Source organism: Salvelinus namaycush, chromosome 18, assembly GCF_016432855.1.
Source record: "Salvelinus namaycush isolate Seneca chromosome 18, SaNama_1.0, whole genome shotgun sequence".
NCBI lineage: Eukaryota > Metazoa > Chordata > Actinopteri > Salmoniformes > Salmonidae > Salvelinus > Salvelinus namaycush.
This window is the reverse complement of record NC_052324.1, coordinates 24,559,728-24,579,779: the sequence shown is the minus strand read 5'-3', so window position 1 is coordinate 24,579,779 and position 20,052 is coordinate 24,559,728. Positions and strand designations below refer to the sequence as shown.

Sequence of the window (20,052 nt, the reverse complement as noted above, 5' to 3'; positions counted from 1 at the left end):
ACATGGACGACAGCCAGTGATAAGGATGATGGACAGGTGTTGGGTTTCCTGAAAGCCTGGCGGTGCCCTTTAAGGACAGGAAGACTGGCACTGCACTGGCATGACTGCATTGGATGCTACTACACTGCTCAAAAAAATAAAGGGAACACTTAAACAACACAATGTAACTCCAAGTCAATCACACTTCTGTGAAATCAAACTGTCCACTTAGGAAGCAACACTGATTGACAATACATTTCACATGCTGTTGTGCAAATGGAATAGACAAAAGGTGGAAATTATAGGCAATTAGTAAGACACCCCCAATAAAGGAGTGATTCTGCAGGTGGTGACCACAGACCACTTCTCAGTTCCTATGCTTCCTGGCTGATGTTTTGGTCACTTTTGAATGCTGGCGGTGCTTTCACTCTAGTGGTAGCATGAGACGGAGTCTACAACCCACACAAGTGGCTCAGGTAGTGCAGTTCATCCAGGATGGCACATCAATGCGAGCTGTGGCAAAAAGGTTTGCTGTGTCTGTCAGCGTAGTGTCCAGAGCATGGAGGCGCTACCAGGAGACAGGCCAGTACATCAGGAGACGTGAAGGAGGCCGTAGGAGGGCAACAACCCAGCAGCAGGACCGCTACCTCCGCCTTTGTGCAAGGAGGTGCACTGCCAGAGCCCTGCAAAATGACCTCCAGCAGGCCACAAATGTGCATGTGTCTGCTCAAACGGTCAGAAACAGACTCCATGAGGGTGGTATGAGGGCCCGACGTCCACAGGTGGGGGTTGTGCTTACAGCCCAACACCGTGCAGGACGTTTGGCATTTGCCAGAGAACACCAAGATTGGCAAATTCGCCACTGGCGCCCTGTGCTCTTCACAGATGAAAGCAGGTTCACACTGAGCACATGAGCACATGTGACAGACGTGACAGAGTCTGGAGACGCCGTGGAGAACGTTCTGCTGCCTGCAACATCCTCCAGCATGACCGGTTTGGCGGTGGGTCAGTCATGGTGTGGGGTGGCATTTCTTTGTGGGGCCGCACAGCCCTCCATGTGCTCGCCAGAGGTAGCCTGACTGCCATTAGGTACCGAGATGAGATCCTCAGACCCCTTGTGAGACCATATGCTGACACCTGCACATTTGTGGCCTGCTGGAGGTCATTTTGCAGGGCTCTGGCAGTGCACCTCCTTGCACAAAGGCGGAGGTAGCGGTCCTGCTGCTGGGTTGTTGCCCTCCTACGGCCTCCTCCACGTCTCCTGATGTACTGGCCTGTCTCCTGGTAGCGCCTCCATACTCTGGACACTACGCTGACAGACACAGCAAACCTTCTTGCCACAGCTCGCATTGATGTGCCATCCTGGATGAGCTGCCCTACCTGAGCCACTTGTGTGGGTTGTAGACTCCGTCTCATGCTACTACTAGAGTGAAAGCACCGACAGCATTCAAAAGTGACCAAAACATCAGCCAGGAAGCATAGGAACTGAGAAGTGGTCTGTGGTCACCACCTGCAGAATCACTCCTTTATTGGGGGTGTCTTGCTAATTGCCTATAATTTCCACCTTTTGTCTATTCCATTTGCACAACAGCATGTGAAATGTATTGTCAATCAGTGTTGCTTCCTAAGTGGACAGTTTGATTTCACAGAAGTGCGATTGACTTGGAGTTACATTGTGTTGTTTAATTGTTCCCTTTATTTTTTTGAGCAGTGTATAACTGGGTTGTGATCGTTAGGGCACAAGTTAACAAAACATTTTAAAACGTAGCTCTTGTCTAGAGTTGTATTGTATTAATAAACTTTTTGCAAGGGCAAACGAAAACAAGTATTTCGTATTGGACAAGTTAAGATAGAGCCTCCTGGTTTCACTCTGTTTCGGACCATTTTTATCCGTTTCATGCCTACTGAACACGCTCCAGGTGAAATTGCTAAAATATCTGGTCTGGGCCAATGTTCAGACGCTAAGTCCCCACTCAACACAGTGCAACTCTACATTGTAGCTAAGTTAATATTTAATGAAGAGCGAGGTCTTGCACAGAGCAAGCAGTTGAACTAATAGTCCCTATGAAAGGGGCAACTAGCAAACCACTCAGGGATTGTGTGACATATCAGCATTGACAATACAAGGGAACTAATTGCCCTTCTAGAAAAGACTGAATTGACTGAATCAATTTCTGTCTTAGAAGAAGAAAAAAAACACAGGACAAATGTAGTATGTTGTGGTCTGACATCATTTCCTGGACTGTAATATAAACCTAACAAATCCCTCCAGTTGATTTCCAGAGCAGAGGAGCGACCAGGAAGGTGCTGTGGCTTAGTCCCGCCGGCACACCCACCTCCCTACCGCTCTCTATAAATAGAACATGACAATGTCATTGTAATTTTAAATGCTATAAATATTGAAGAAGAAGAATTTATGGAATAAGGCCGTTTAACAGGGTGTGTTTTTCCACTAGTGCATTGGCAGAGCGATGGACAGCTGCATTGCAGGCTGGGAATTCTGTAATAGCTTTTTCTCTCCCTGAAGCCAGCTTCCTGCCTTAAATCAAAAAAAGGCAATCTCTCTCAGTAATGGCTCAATTAATAATTAAACAGGCGTCTTATCTCCGCAGCGCTCCCTCTATTTATTTTCATCTCTCTGACAGGGACGACTGCACAAACACCATTAGTACTATCAATAAGAGGAGCATCAATAACACACGCTTTCTCCAAAAACATCACGCAGCTCATAAGCTCTTCTATGATCATGAACAATAATAACTGAGAGGATTAATAAAGAAACAAACTCAAACACGCTTTGTTTTTCCCACTGTTTGTTTTCCCCACTGTTTTCCCCCGGCTGGCGTTGAGAACACGACAGACAGCACAGGGAGGGAGAAACATATTAAGGGCTTGGGTATTCTGAAAGGATTTACTCCTGTTAAAAATGTAAATTGAATCAGGAAAACAAATGAGCTTTAGCACAGGCTTGACAATAACCACAGAGGTGGTCGTGTGGGGATAACAGTAATGGTGGAACCATAGAAATATAATAATTATATTCTATGGGCAGAACATCCAGCAGCAGGATGGTTCTTCTGGAGTGACCCAGCTCCCCATGACACAGCACACATACATTACTGTCTGTCTGTCTGTCTGTGGCCTGTGTGCCAAATGCCCAGACAAGTGCTCTGTCAATTCAGGCCAACAGGCCCTGATAAAGAAAGCATTTCCAGTGAGCTGCGCTTCGCCAAACCAATCTGAGTAGGTACCACAGTGAGGTTTACCAGGCTTAGATTCCTCCCCAGTGACGGTTGCTTTTTTATACAGCCCTCTAATCTGCCTGTGTAGGCTACAGAAAGCCCCTGCAGCCCTCCCTGTGTTCTCGCTACTACATGTCCTGTCAGCCCCCAGCCAAGCCAAGCTGAGCCCCTCCAGCTAGCTGAGCACTGCCCCCCTAGCCCAGCTCTGCCCAACCCAGTCCGGCACTCTCTCTCCCTCCCCACCCGCTCCACTCCTCCACTCAGACTCAACATCCTGCAAAGCTGATTAGCTGGTCAAAGGGTCAACCTCTATTCATTATTTAATGGTGAAAACCCACACTGTGCCGCCACAGCGCTGAGGTTAGCTATACATCACAATGACCTGGCCAGTGGAGAGCCGCCTGGTTCATTACAAACACACTCTCATCTGCTGGTTCCCCCTGCCCCTGACCCACACCACCTCTTCTCCTCTCCGCTCTCTCTATTTTCCTTTGTGTATGCAGGAGTTATAACTGACTCCATTCTATAATCCTGAAGGCTGTGTGTGTGGAGTATACCCAGCCAGCAGAGCTGAAGCCATAGCCCTGCTATTGACATGCAGCAAACAGCAGCCTTCAGGAACAAAGGGCACTCGGCACCTATTGAGGCAGGCAGAGCTGCAGTACAGACAGGCCGCTTGATTAGCGATTCGACACGGGGACCCTCGGCCGTGTAGCACATAATGAGAGCTTAGAGAGCTACCATGAGCTCTTAGGAGGAAGGGGGGGGTGTATTCATCCTTCAGCCCTGCAAGGAATGGAGTCTCATGGTACTGAGAATTCAGGATATGAAAAATACAAAAAATACTGCGAGCTATTCTGAATTCCACATTGTTTGTGTTATATGGTGTTTATATATTAAGAGGTAAGGATAAACAAGGCTAAATCCTCCACAGGAGAAGCTAAAGGGTTTATCCATTTGTTTATTTGTTTACCCTCGCACCAATTAAGCAAAATACTCTCTGACATCCTTGATGAGTTCATCCCTACATCCAATTACAGTGGCGTACACCTCTGTGACTCTAGCAGTAGTAGCCTAAAACATGTCTCACCTTTAACCGTGGCCACAGTGAAAGTTAAATGGTGAGGCAATCGTGTGTGGTGGTGGCGGTGGCAATTGTGTTTTTTCCTTCTGCTCACACTCCTCCTTCCTTTGTTCCGCTCGCCTAATCCAGTATGTGTGGGCCGGTAAGTTTAATGGAAACAATTTATTAAGTCCAGCTTAAAATGCCATCTGCTGTTCATAAGCCTCCCAAAGCCGCTAAGCTTCTGGTTTCGCCTGGAGCTCGCTGTGTTCACGCTTACTGTAATGTGTTGTTTAAAATGAGCACAACAGGTCAAAATTAATCAGGATTACAAGGGCACAAATCCACTTCAGAAATGGGTTTTTACCAGTCTTTCTCCCCCACCTATCCCAAGATGCCCCAGGTTTACCTCAAGGACCAAAATAGGTTCGTCGAGCCACTCACCGGAAAACCCCGGGAGACACAACAGAGCCAAAATGGACTCCCAGGTACAGAGACAGCGAGTGAGAGAAAGTGAGAGAGTGAGAGAGAGAGAAAATGAGAGTGAGAGAGTGGGAGAGAGAGAGAGAGTGCTATCCTCTCAGACATTTCCTCTCACTAGGGTCTCGTGTTTCCAGTCTCTGGTAGGTAGGTGGTAAGTCACTCCTTTTCAAAAGGAGCTCTGCTTGAGTTTCATAAGAACCCACAAAGTATGTTTATCCTCTCTTGGTGGCAGGACCCATACGTGCTCAGCTGCTACATTTAGCTTTTTATTCGCCTTCCAAGAACTGAAAAAAGTCAACTCTGAACTGCAACCAGATCTCTTTCAAAAAATGCAACGTCCCAAAGCTACGCAGAAGACTAAGACTTCACACAGTTTCTCCTTGAACACACCAACCTACATGAAATCAATAATTCTCAGGAAGTTCACAACGAAGCTAAAGAGAAACAACTCTGATAGTTAGGTAACATCCGTCCTGTATACAGTGGAGGCTGCTGATTGGAGGGCGGCTCATAATAATGGCTGGAACGGAGCGAATGGAATCTAACACATGGAAACTATGTTTGATGTATTTGATACCATTCCACTCATTCAGCTCCAGCCATTACCAGGAGCCATCCTCCCCAATTAAGGTGCCACCAACCTGTGGTCCCGTACCATACTGGAGCTAGCTAGTAGCTACCGGAACCAGTTCTTACATAATCATTGGAAGTACTGCAGCCATGCACAAAGGTCAGACTCCAAAGAATAGGTTGCCTAGCGGTTAAGAGCGTTGGGCCAGTGACCAAAAGGTCGCTGGTTCAAATCCCTGAGCCAACAAGCTGAAAAATCTGCTGATGTGCCCTTGAGCAAGGCACATAGCCATAATTGCTCCTGTAAGTCGCTCTGGATAAGAGCCTCTGCTAAATTATGTAAATGTAGTTGAAGAATACTGTTTTCTACTGCATAGAGGCTGTGAAGGTATTAATACAGAAAACAAGAAATACTCTTGCAAATTCTGAGTAAAAAACACATTTCTGAGTGTTACTCAAGACCACATCACATTTGCATTATTGTGGTTCACTGCCTTCAATGCGCTTAACTTTTTTTTGTATATAATGTTTCTGTCATCGTTTTCTATGACCGAAAATATCTTCTGGGGATTTGGATGAGGATTTCTACTGCAATGAGTCGGCGGTGAAGGACATACTGCTCATCTCGGACCAGGCCCAAATCCCAGACACTTGAAAAGGTCAGAGGCAGTGTTTTAGAGGCTGGTGTTTGTGATAAACCGCCTGTACCCTACGTTCTATTGGTGAACGTGCAATCACTGGAGAATTAATTGGATGAGCTCCATTCGAGACTATCCTATCAACATGATCTGAAGAACTGTAATATCCTATGTTTCTCAGAGTCGTGGCTGAAGAAGGACATGGAAAATATAAATCGAGCAGATTTTCTATACATCGGCAGGATAGAACGGCAGAGTCAGGTAAACTCAAGGGAGGTGGTGTGCGTGTCTATTTGTTAACAACAGCTGGTGCGCAAACTCTTATATAAAGGAAGTCTTGAGGTTCCACAGTGACCGTACGTACATATCCCAAATAGAAGCCATGGATTACAGGCAACATTTGCACTGAGCTAAAGGTGCCGCTTTCAAGGAGCAGGACACTAATTCAGAAGCTTATAAGAAATCCCGCTACACCCTCCGACGCACCATCAAACAGGCAAAGCGTCAATACAGGTGTCACGTTCTGACCATAGTTCTTTTGTATTTTCTTTGTTTTAGTGTGGTCAGGGCGTGAGTTGGGTGGGTTATCTATGTTTTGTGTTTCTATGTTGGGTTTGTCGTTTGGCCTGATATGGTTCTCAATCAGAGGCAGGTGTTTGTCATTGTCTCTGATTGGGAACCATATTTAGGTAGCCTATTTTGTCTTTTGGTTTGTGGGTGTTTGTTTCCGTGTCAGTGTTTGTCGCCACACGATACTGTTTTGTTTGTTCACTTCGTTTATTGTTTTATTCCAGTGTTCAGTTTTGTTTATAAAAAAATAAGACATGAACACTTACCACGCCGCACCTTGGTCCGATCCTTCTTCCACCACAGACGATCGTTACAGAAACACCCACCAAAAAAGGACCAAGCAGCGTGGTAACGGGCAGCAGCAGCAGCGGCAGCAGCGGGCGAAATCTGAAGAGGAATGGACATGGGAGGACATTCTAAACGGCAAGGGATGTTACATATGGGAGGAGATTCTGGCTGGAAGGGATTGCCTGCCATGGGAACAGGTGGAGGCAGCCAGGAGAGCGGAGGCAGCAGCTAAAGGGAACCGGCGTTACGAGGGAACACGGCTGGCAAGGAAGCCTGAGAGGCAGCCCCAAAAATGTATTGGGGGGGGAACACAGGGAGTGGTGTTAAGCCAGGTAGGAGACCTGAGCCAACTCCCCGTGCTTACCGTGGAGAGAGAGGGCGTCGTACTGGTCAGGCACCGTGTTATGTGGTGGAGCGCACGGTGTTCCCAGTACGCGTGCTTAGCCCGGTGCGATACATCCCAGCTCCTCGTATCGGCCGGGCTAGAGTGGGCATCGAGCCAGGTGTCATGAAGCCGGCTCAGCGCATCTGGTCTCCAGTGCGTCTCCTCGGGCCGGTGTACATGGCACCAGCCTTACGCATGGTGTCCCCGGTTCGCCAGCACAGCCCAGTGCGGGCTATTCCACCTCGCCGCACTGGCCTGGCTACGGGGAGCATTCAACCAGGTAAGGTTGGGCAGGCTCGGTGCTCGAGACCTCCTGTGTGCCTTCACGGTCCGGTCTATCCGGTGCCACATCCTCGCACCAGCCCAGTACCACCAGTGCCAACACCACGCACCAGGCTTCCTGTGCGTCTCCAGAGTCCAGTATGCCCTGTTCCTGCTCCCCGCACTCGCCCAGTGATGCGTGTCCCCAGTCCGGTACCACCAGTTCCGGCACCACGCACTAAGCCTACTGTGCGTCTCCAGGGTCCAGTATGCCCTGTTCCTGCTCCCCGCACTCGCCCAGAGGTGCGTGTCTCCAGCCCGGTACCACCAGTTCCGGCACCATGCACCAGGCCTACTGTGCGCCTCAGCAGGCCAGAGCTGCCCGTCTGTCCAGCGCCGCCTGAGCTGCCCGTCTGTCCAGCGCCACCTGAGCTGCCCGTCTGTCCAGCGCCACCTGAGCTGCCCGTCTGTCCAGCGCCGCCTGAGCTGCCCGTCTGTCCAGCGCCGCCTGAGCTGCCCGTCTGTCCAGCGCCGCCTGAGCTGCCCGTCTGTCCAGCGCCGCCTGAGCTGTCCGTCTGTCCAGCGCCGCCTGAGCTGCCCGTCTGTCCAGGGCCGCCTGAGCTGCCCGTCTGTCCAGCCCCGCCTGAGCTGCCCGTCTGTCCAGCGCCGCCTGAGCTGCCCGTCTGTCCAGCGCCGCCTGAGCTGCCCGTCTGTCCTGAGCCGTCAGAGCCGCCCGTCTGTCCTGAGCCGCCAGAGCCGCCCGCCAGTCAGGAGCCGCCCGCCAGTCAGGAGCCGCCAGAGCCGCCCGCCAGTCAGTAGCCGCCAGAGCCGCCCGCCAGTCAGGAGCTGCCAGAGCCGCCCGCGAGTCAGGAGCTGCCAGAGCCGCCCGCCAGTCAAGAGCCGCCCGCCAGTCAGGAGCTGCCAGAGCCGCCCTTCAGTCCGGAGCTGCCCCTCAGTCCGGAGCTGCCCTTCAGTCCTGAGCTACCTCTCAGTCCTGAGCTACCCCTCAGTCCTGAGCTACCTCTCAGTCATGAGCTACCTCTCAGTCATGAGCTACCCCTCAGTCCTGAGCTACCCCTCAGTCCTGAGCTGCCCCTCAGTCCTGAGCTGCCCCTCAGTCCTGAGCTGCCCCTCAGTCCGGAGCTGCCCCTCAGTCCAGAGGCGCCCCTCAGTCTGACCATAGTTCTTTTGTATTTTCTTTGTTTTAGTGTGGTCAGGGCGTGAGTTGGGTGGGTTATCTATGTTTTGTGTTTCTATGTTGGGTTTGTCGTTTGGCCTGATATGGTTCTCAATCAGAGGCAGGTGTTTGTCATTGTCTCTGATTGGGAACCATATTTAGGTAGCCTGTTTTGTCTTTTGGTTTGTGGGTGTTTGTTTCCGTGTCAGTGTTTGTCGCCACACGGTACTGTTTTGTTTGTTCACTTCGTTTATTGTTTTGTTCCAGTGTTCAGTTTTGTTTATAAAAAAAAGACATGAACACTTACCACGCCGCACCTTGGTCCGATCCTTCTTCCACCACAGACGATCGTTACAACAGGACGAAGATCAAATCCTACTACACCAGCTCTGACGCTCATCGGATGAGGCAGGACTTGCAAACTATCACAGATAACAAAGGGAAACCCAGCCGAGCGCTGCCCAGTGATGCAAGTCTACCAGACGAGCAAAATACATTCTATGCTTGCTTCCAGGCAAGCAATGCCGAACCATACATGAGAGCACCAGCTGTTCTGGATGACTGTGTGATCACGCTCTCCGTAGCCAATGTAAGACCTTTAAACAGGTTAACATTCACAAGGCCGCATAGCCAGAAGGATTACCTGGACCAGCTGGCCAGTGTCTTCACGGGCATTTTCAAACTCTCCCTGACCCATTCTGTAATACCTACATGTTTCATGCAGACCACCATTGTCCCAAAAACGCTAAGGTAAACTGTCTAAATGACTATTGCCCCATAGCACTCACATCTGTAGCCATGAAGTGCTTTGAAAAGCTGGTCATCACCAAAGACGATGAGACAGCCTATACGGAGGAGGTCAGAGGACCTGACAGTGTGGTGCCAGGACAACAACCTCTCCCTCAACGTCAGCGAGACAAATGAGCTGATTGTGGACTACAGGAAATGGAGGGACGAGCACGCCCCCATTCACATCGGCGGGGCTGTAGTGGAGCGGGTTGAGTTCCTCTGTCTCCACATCACTAAGGGTCTATCATGGTCCAAACACACCAACGTGAAGAGGGCACAACACATATTCTTCTTCAGGAGGCTGAAAAGATTTGGCACGAGCCCTCAAATCCTCAAAAAGTTATACAGCTGCACCATTAAGAGCATCTTGACTGGCTGCATCACCGCTTGGTATGGCAACTGCTTGGCCTCCAACCATAGGGCGCTACTGAGGGTAGTGCGTACGACCCAGTACATCACTGTCAGAGGAATGTCCTCAAATTTTTCAAAGACCAGCCACCCTAGTCATAGACTGTTCTCTCTGATACCGCATGGCAAGCGGTACCGGAGCGCCAAGTCTGAACAGCTTCTACCCCCAAACCATAAGAGCGCTGAACAGCTAATGAAATGGCTACCCGGACTATTTGCATTGACCCACTTTTTCACTGGCTCTATGCACACTTACTGGACTCTACCCCCCCACACACACACACACTGACGCCACACAGACACACTTTCACACTCTTCACATACGCTGCTGCTTCTCTGTTTATCGTCTATCCTGACTGCCTAGTCACTTTGACCCCTACCTACATTTACATATTACCTAAATTACCTCAACTACCTCGTACCGCTGCACATTGACTCAGTATCGGTACTCCTTGTATATAGCCTCGTTATTGTTATTTTATTGTGTTACTATTTACTTTTTCCCTTTTGCAAATTGTTCTTACTTTTGAACTCTGCATTGTTGGGAAAGGGTTTGTAAGTAAGCATTTCACGGTAAAGTCTACACCTGTTGTGTTCGGCGCATGTGGCAAATTACATTTGATTTGATTACTATGTTGGACTATCCAGTCTTCTAATAGTCCTAAACCATTCCATCTATTTGGTGATGCTACCTCTCCTCTAAGGACTAATACAAGGGAAGAAGTAAACATGCTCATTAGCACTCTCAGTGCTATACCAACTGTGTGTGTGTGTGTGTGTGTGTGCGTGTCTAAGTCTGTGTGTGTGTGTGTGTGTGTGTAAATGCACCCAATCTCTGGGAGCCAATAGCTGTACAGTCCCAATGATCAGAGGCTGAGTGGAGAGAGGGTGTAGATTGGTCTAGAGATAGACTGGTAATAGACTGGTAATGGGTCACATAGATATTCTGTATGGTGAACTAGAGGACAACAGTCCTCAGGCTGCTCTGCATTCTACACACAGGCCTGGCTAACCCATACACACACTTACACGCACTCACACACGCATGTATGAACCACACACACAGAATACCTAAAACTAGGATACGTTACAGTACAAAACAACAACGTGTAATGGTAGCAACTAGCATGATAATAACTTCTCACTCATCACTTAATCAGATGATCCAGACAGAACCATCCCCCTGGCTTTTCCATTTCATCCTAATCCAGTGCCCTTCTTGTTGCCGGTGTCTGACTCCCCCCCCCCCCTCCCCCCCTCCCTCACTCCCTCCCTCCCTCCCTCCCTCCCTCCCTCACTCACTCACTCACTCACTCACTCACTCACTCACTCACTCACTCACTCACTCACTCACTCACTCACTCACTCACTCACTCACTCACTCACTCACTCACTCACTCACTCACTCACTCACTCACTCACTCACTCACTCACTCACTCACTCACTCACTCACACACAGTGGTGTTGATCCCAGCTGTGACAAACAAGCTCTGATGGGATTGCTCGGATCTGGCTGTAATTGTCCAGTCCTAATCTCTGGGCCAGCCTGATGTGCATGGGACATGGGATGGGACCCACTGACACAGCTAGGCCCTCTCCCGATTGGATGAGGGAGAGAGTCAACATGTGTGTGTGTGTGTGTGTGTGTGTGTGTGTGTGTGTGTGTGTGTCTGTGTCTGTGTGTGTGTGTGTGTGTGTGTGTGTGTGTGTGTGTGTGTGTGTGTGTGTGTGTGTGTGTGTGTGTGTGAGAAACAACACCTAGGCCTACAACAACAATCTTCAATGACAACAGTGGAGACACTCTAGGGTAAATAAATAGGCATAGACACGTAATGTATCCTGGTTGTTATAAAAATGATGAGCTCATCACTGTAATGTCTGGAGTGGTCCTTCTGAGTCTTTCTGTACTGTTTGTGTTCAGGCATAACACAGGCTGGGTCCTACTCTATCCAAGGCAAGCTGGCCTCTCTCGCTCCTCCAGAAAATTGCCCCATTTTACAGAAATAGCTGTCATGCTGCATCTGTTAATGGGTCTGGTTCCTGCCCTGGGGGGACATGACATGAGCTACATGCTGCTATCCTTCATCAGCCAGGGGACTGCCCTGACCTCTCTGGCCTCCTACCATCCCGTTCTTCACCCCCCACCTTCCCTCCACATGTCTCCCCATTCAGCCTGAGAAGAGGTGCAACACTCCCCCCGCCTACCCTCCTCCCCCTCGCCCACTCCCTCCCAGAGGGCCTGTGCTTACCTTGACTGAGAAGCTCAGTGCCCTCCCCCCTCCTCTGTCCTGTCGGCCATTACAGCCAAGCCTGCTGTCAGAAGGCTTGTATAGCCTGGGGGAACGTTCCCATTTGTGGATTGGAAGCATGTGGCAAGGAGCCTGTAAATCCACTCTAATGAGCATGAATATTGGTGTGGGAAGGGGAGATACGTAGGCCTTTGGTTGGGTGTCCCAATACAGTTCCACATCCAGGCAAGAAAATATGCAAATATAGCTGTTCTGGTTTGTCCTCAATCAATTCAGAATCAGAAAACATAATTGGTATGTAATAAACTGTCTTGGTATTCATTGACATGTCATCTACAAGGATGATGGTGGACTACACAGGGGAGAATGGTTTGTTTTGCCCATCCAAATGTAGTGTGAATATAGTAACCAACATCTTACCTTCGGGTGTAGTGGGGGAGAAGAGTTTCTCGGATCCTACTTCAGATACCTGGAAGACAAGAGGAAGAAGAAACGTTAATAGTCTGGTAAGATGGATGACCTCTGTGGAAGACATTGGTAGTTTCCATACATGGGACACCTAGAGAACGTGACAAACTGCATTACACTCATGACACAATATAGGAAGGGATTGGATCCTTCAAAAACATCAGTAAAAATTGTAATGTTTACAGACACACTCATTATATTGAATTGGATCCACCTAGGGGGCTAACAGACATATTTCCAATGATCTACTGTAACCTATGTATATGAACACATGTCTCAGGCCCAATACAGCTACTGTACTCTACATCACTCATGCATATCCGACACAGTGACTCCTTGACTTGTGTTCAATCTATCTTGTTGAGAAGCAGCCCGTTCTCTGCACCTGACTGACTTCCTTTTTCTCACCACATCCCTCTCTCTGAGCAGAGCTGAGTTCTCTGTCCAGACAGAGACAAGGTAACATTAGGGGGCACTGTTGTGCCACCTGAAAGCCAGCCAGCCCAGTCACACTCACAGCACAGGAGGTTGTCAGAGAGGAGAGGACAGCAAAGGAAAGGAGAGGAGAGGAGAAAAGAAAGGAAAGGAGAAAGAAAAGAGAGGGGAACAAGGAGAAAGAGAGAGGTGAGAGAGAGGAGAGGAGAAAGAGAGGAGCTGAGAAAGAGAGCAGCGGAGAAAGAGCGGAGAAAGAGAGGAGAGGAGAAAGAGAGGAGCGGAGCGGAGAAAGAGAGGAGCGGAGAAAGAGAGGAAAGGAGAAAGAGAGGAGAGGAGAAAGAGAGGAAAGGAGAGGAGAAAGAGAAGGGGGTAGTACCATATGGTGGCTCAGCCTCTGCAGGATCTGAGCAGGAGCAGAGAATGTACAAAGACCATACACACAACACGACACAATGACAGCCACAACAAGCTAATGCTGCTCAATGTAAAGCGTGAATTATAAATCTAAAAAAAATAATAGTAATTGAAGCCACACTATAATAATGTGTTCATAAAATATATCTTATTTCAATTTTCATATAGAATCATTATGTCTTCAAAACATGATTTTATGAGAAATTGTTAATAAAATATTTGTTTTATCCAACTCTGCATTAATCACTATTATCATTTCCATCATTATAATTGTTCAGTTGAGAAAAGTTGTTTAAGGTCGAGTCCCTCCTGAGAGTAGGGCAAATTTCACACTGTGAGTAAGGGCCAGAGACAACGTGAAAACGGAAAAAGGCATCTGACTATGAAGTGACAGCAAGAGACTTGTAGACTAAACACGGGTAGCTTTTTCCTCCCTGGTCAGTTGTATGTGTAGATTCTGGCAAACCTCTACAGAAAGAGAAAACACCTTTTTATTTGAACAAAAATACACATTTCACCGGCCGGCGAGACACAAAACTTTTAAACACAGCTCTGGAGTCGTACACCGACCAGAGACAACCTGCTAATGTGAGAGAAGGTGACAAAAGTATGCATTTAAAAGATCATATTTGTCATGGCCGTCAAAAGAAGTGGACCAAAAGGCAGCGTGGTGAGCGTACATTTCCTTTTATTATAGAATGTCGCCAACAGAACAAGAAACAAAATAAACGACCGTGAAGCTTCCGAGGGCTATGGTGCCACTAACAAAGTCAACTACCCACAAACACCAAAGGAAAAAAGGCTGCCTAAGTATGATTCCCAATCAGAGACAACGAATGACAGCTGTCCCTGATTGAGAACCATACCCGGCCAAAACATAAAAATACAAAACATAGAAATAAAGAACATGGAATGCCCACCCAAATCACACCCTGACCAAACCAAATAGAGACATAAAAAGGCTCTCTAAGGTCAGGGCGTGACAATATTAAAGATGCACTATGCAGAAATCGCTCTGCCATTTCTTGGCTGCCAAAATTCTAATAGTTTGCCTAATTTCACTTTATGTGACAAAACAAGCAGTCTTTGTGTAGAGAATCATTGTACCATCTAAACTGCTGTGAAATATATTTTCCATAACCAAAACGATTGTATTTTCAGCTGTTTGAAACTGGTGTACAAAACCAAAAGTAAAAGATGCAAAAACAAAACTTAAGAACGGGAAGCATAGAAAAAGAGCATGAGAAGAGCACGAGAATGAAAGATCTAACTCACATTTCTATGTGTATTTGGCCGGGTCGCCAAAAAGTTACATATTGTAGCTTTAACACTGAACATCTTCCTCATCCTATGATGTAAGTCTAGATACACTTGGTGTAAATCACCATTTCCCCTCCTCGCCTCTTCCTCCCTGCTGGGACAGTTAAAACTGACGATATGCTAAAGCCATTGAGTCCCAGTGTCCTTAACTGCCATCATTGTAGTTTACGCTGTACAAAGGGAACATATACTGAACAAAAATATAAACGCAACATGTAAAGTGTTGGTCCCATGTTTCATGAGCTGAAATAAAAGATCCCAGAAATGTTCCATATGCACAAAAAAGCTTATTTCTCTCAAATGTTGTGCACAAATGTGTTTACATACCTGTTAGTGAGCATTTCTCCTTTGCCAAGATAATCCATCCACCTGATAGGTGTGGCATATCAAGAAGCTGATTAAACAGCATGATCATTACATAGGTGCACCTTGTTCTGGGGACAATAAAAAGCAACTCTAAAATGTGCAGTTTGTCACAACAAAATGCCACAGATGTCTCAATTTTGAGGGAGGGTGCAATTGGCATGCTGTTGCCAGAGCTGTTGACAAAGAATGTATTGTTAATTTCTCTACCATAAGTTGCCTCCAATGTCGTTTTAGAGAATTTGGCAGTACATCCAACCGGCCTCACAACCCAGCCCAGGACCTCCACATCTGGCTTCTTCACCTGCAGGATTGTCTGAGACCAACCACCCGGAGAGCTGATGGAACTGAGGAGTATTTATGTCTGTACTAAAGCCCTTTTGTGGGTAAAAACTAATTCTGACTGTCTGTCTCCCCAGTGGGTGGGCCTGGCTGCCAAGTGTGTGGGCCTATGCCCTCCCAGGCCCACCCATGGCTGAGCCCCCACCCATTCATGTGAAATCCATAGATTAGGGCCTTTTTTAATTTATTTAAATTGGCTGATTTCCTTATAATATAATTGTTGAAAATGTTGCATTAATATTTTTGTTCAGTATATGTAAAACAATGTTAGTGAATCAGAGAGATACAGAGAGACCTTCTTCTAAGACCTCCCAATCTAGATACTGCTACTGCCTTTACTGAACACGAGACTAGAGACACCCTCTCCTCTAATATCAACTATAACAGTGCTCCTCCAGCCTACAAAGTGCTCTAATAACTCTAACACTTTAACTTCCACTCAATGTATGCTACTGTATGCTACTGTATGGGTACTGTATGGTACTGTATGGGTACTGTATGGTACTGTATGCTACTTTATGGGTACTGTATGGGTACTGTATGGTACTGTATGGTACTGTATGGGTACTGTATGGTACTGTATGGGTACTGTATGGGTACTGTATGCTACTGTATGGGTACTGTATGTTACTGTATGCTACTGTATGCTACTGTATGGGTACTGTATACTACTGTATGGGTACTGTATGGTACTGTATGGTACTGTATGCTACTGTATGGGTACTGTATGCTACTGTATGCTACTGTATGGGTACTGTATGCTACTGTATGGGTACTGTATGGTACTGTATGCTACTGTATGGGTACTGTATGGGTACTGTATGGTACTGTATGGGTACTGTATGGGTACTGTATGCTACTGTATGGGTACTGTATGTTACTGTATGCTACTGTATGCTACTGTATGGGTACTGTATACTACTGTATGGGTACTGTATGGTACTGTATGCTACTGTATGGGTACTGTATGCTACTGTATGGGTACTGTATGGGTACTGTATGGTACTGTATGGTACTGTATGGGTACTGTATGGTACTGTATGGGTACTGTATGGGTACTGTATGCTACTGTATGGGTACTGTATGTTACTGTATGCTACTGTATGGGTACTGTATACTACTGTATGGGTACTGTATGCTACTGTATGGGTACTGTATGCTACTGTATGCTACTGTATGGGTACTGTATGCTACTGTATGGGTACTGTATGGTACTGTATGCTACTGTATGGGTACTGTATGCTACTGTATGGGTACTGTATGGTACTGTATGGTACTGCATGGGTACGGTATGGTACTGTATGGGTACTGTATGGTACTGCATGGGTACGGTATGGTACTGCATGGGTACGGTATGGTACTGCATGGGTACTGTATGGTACTGCATGGGTACGGTATGGTACTGTATGGGTACTGTATGGTACTGCATGGGTACGGTATGGTACTGCATGGGTACTGTATGGTACTGCATGGGGACTGTATGGTACTGCATGGGTAGTGTATGGTACTGTATGGTACTGTATGGTACTGCATGGTACTGTATGGTACTGCATGGGTACGGTATGGTACTGTATGGGTACTGTATGGTACTGCATGGTACTGTATGGTACTGCATGGGTACTGTATGGTACTGTATGGTACGGTGCACTTTCAGTGGAAGGAAGAGATAGAAGTGAATGCTTAGCTTCAGTAGCAGTGTTGTGGTGTTCCATTCCACCCTGTTTGTGGAGAGGAGTGGGAAGGAGAGAAAGACTGAGTGTTCTGCATTGCTCTCCTCCATTCTCCCAGAACCAGGCAGCTACAACACTATGCTCTTTGTTAGCTAGCACTTCACATTAAACGCTCCAGTACCAAGCCTTACCGCTCGCCCGCCCGCCTGAATCACTGGCTGCCCTGGAGGGCCTGTGTGAAAATATGGACTAGGAGAAATTAAGCTTGTCAAGTGAACACGGGCGCTAGGTCGGGTCTGGGTGCTGGGTGCTGGGAGTGGCACACAGTGTCATGAAAACTAAATGGTTAGGTCATACTCTAAACAACTATAACTGTTTTGAACAAAGATGAAGAAAACAAAACAACAAACTTATAATATATTAAGACCTCTGTGTTTGTATGTGTTCAGTAAGGGCCAATTATGTTGCTGCCTAGTTGTTTTTATATTCCAACAAACGTAGCCGTTTCAACAACCAATGTTTAGGTCTAATGCTCTGTTTTGTATCCACCAACTCCACATGAGTCAGTCATATAATTCACAATTACAAGGCCAACTTACAAAGGCAGTTCTTAAAAGGCACGTGAAAACAGGGCATGCATTTGGCATATAAAATGTGTTTATACTTCTGAACTTCTGGGTTAGCTTGGTCAAGTTTACATTTTTCGAGAGGGCTGTACTGTTGGCAGTCTCTGCGCCTGTGGTTGTGGTGTGCAGAGGTCATGTATAAACAAATTCTTCACACTCACTTTGTTGAGGGAGAACCCATGGCCATCATTTAAAAACACACAGGGAATGAAAGAGAAGAATGAGAGGAGAGGACAGGGGGCACCAACCAAAGGCCAGGTTTTCCAAAGGAAACAAGGAAATCTAACCATTTCAAAACGAAGGAAATTCAAGCCACATTTCTGGGAGCCAAAAGCCCTTGGACTGGGCAGCAGGAAGCCTGACCTTTGTGGCCGTCTGCTATTTGAGCCTGATGCTTCGGGGCCTGGCCTTCTCTCAGGATAGCCTTCAGCAGGCCTCATCTTTCCTTCCTTATTTTATTCATTAGCCATGCTTTATGATTCAGCTTCCTCTGAGCCACACGGGCTCCGTGAGAAAACACGCTGCCTGCCTGCTGGAGAGAAAAAAAGATAGAAAGAGAGACGGAGGGAGGGAGACAGCAGCTGTGAAATCCTCCCGTTTCCTCGCCAGGCCCGGCGCGGGGAGAGAGAGGGAACGAGGTGGGTAGGCGGTGGAGGGGGGTAGGGGTGTGAAATCCCACCAACGGAGTGCTAACTCCCCAAAGAGCCACATGCAGCACCATCATTCCGGGATTTAGGCAATGCCAAATTACAAATTAGACCACTGTTTGTTTTAAAAAGTCCCTCAACTTCCCAGAACACATCTGACTTATTGGCTGCATATACCTCCTGATAATACAGCACAAATAGAGAGGGCGGAAGGGAGGGAGACGGGGAGAGAGAACAACTACCCAGCATTTAGTGAGACATTTAGTGTCATGGGGCATTAATGTTTGCTGTCACTGCTTAGAAATATGACAAATCGTTAGCCATTTGAAATGTCCACATCAAATTCCACAAAATTCTGCACAATGAAGCCAAATTAGCTTTAGTTCTGCAGCAGGCTGGGTACCAAGGTTATCTCTTCAGCAGGCTGGCTAGCGAGGTTAGCTCTGCAGCAGGCTGGGTAGTGTGGTTAGCTCTGCAGCAGGCTGGGTAGTGTGGTTAGCTCTGCAGCAGGCTGGTTAGCGAGGTTAGCTCTGCAGCAGGCTGGGTAGTGTGGTTAGCTCTGCAGCAGGCTGGGTAGTGTGGTTAGCTCTGCAGCAGGCTGGGTAGTGTGGTTAGCTCTGCAGCAGGCTGGTTAGCGAGGTTAGCTCTGCAGCAGGCTGGGTAGTGTGGTTAGCTCTGCAGCAGGCTGGTTAGCGAGGTTAGCTCTGCAGCAGGCTGGTTAGCGAGGTTAGCTCTGCAGCAGGCTGGGTAGTGTGGTTAGCTCTGCAGCAGGCTGGGTAGTGTGGTTAGCTCTGCAGCAGGCTGGTTAGCGAGGTTAGCTCTGCAGCAGGCTGGTTAGCGAGGTTAGCTCTGCAGCAGGCTGGGTAGTGTGGTTAGCTCTGCAGCAGGCTGGGTAGTGTGGTTAGCTCTGCAGCAGGCTGGTTAGCGAGGTTAGCTCTGCAGCAGGCTGGTTAGCGAGGTTAGCTCTGCAGCAGGCTGGGTAGCGAGGTTATCAACAGAATGACCTTCATCCATGAATTTATGAAAGGCATTGATCAGTTAAGGATGTGATTTCAAAAAGACAAGAAGGTCAGCAATTACCCACAATCAATTAACCTCATTTAGTGAATACTGCTGAGAGACCCATATCCCAGCGCTTAATATCAAACGATCTGTCCGAGCGCAGCCGTACCTTTGATCTAAAGCTCTTACTGCATGCTTTGCATTCCTGAACACTGAGCTAGATATTTAATTCCTGGACTGAGCTAGATATTTAATTCCTGGACTGAGCTAGATATTTAATTCCTGAACACTGAGCTAGATATTTAATTCCTGAACACTGAGCCTGATATTTAATTCCTAGACTGAGTTAGATATTTAATTCCTGAACACTGAGCTAGATATTTCATTCCTGGACTGAGCTAGATATTTCATTCCTGAACACTGAGCTAGATATTTCATTCCTGAACACTGAGCTAGATATTTCATTCCTGAACACTAAGCTAGATATTTCATTCCTGGACACTGAGCTAGATATTTCATTCCTGAACACTGAGCTAGATATTTCATTCCTGAACACTGAGCTGGATATTTCATTCCTGGACTGAGCTAGATATTTCATTCCTGAACACTGAGCTAGATATTTCATTCCTGAACACTGAGCTAGATATTTCATTCCTGAACAC

General features: G+C 47.4%; 1 protein-coding gene across 5 annotated transcripts in view; it reads right to left on the bottom strand.

Annotated features, from left to right (window-relative positions):
• Positions 1 to 20,052, bottom strand: part of LOC120063255 (autism susceptibility gene 2 protein-like) — a 462,402-nt gene that overhangs the window by 43,040 nt on the left and 399,310 nt on the right. For all 5 annotated transcript variants that reach the window (XM_039013504.1, XM_039013509.1, XM_039013505.1 and 2 more), the window contains one exon: positions 12,524 to 12,572. In XM_039013504.1, the coding sequence (XP_038869432.1) occupies positions 12,524 to 12,572 (49 nt within the window). The remainder of the gene's footprint in view (positions 1 to 12,523; positions 12,573 to 20,052) is intronic.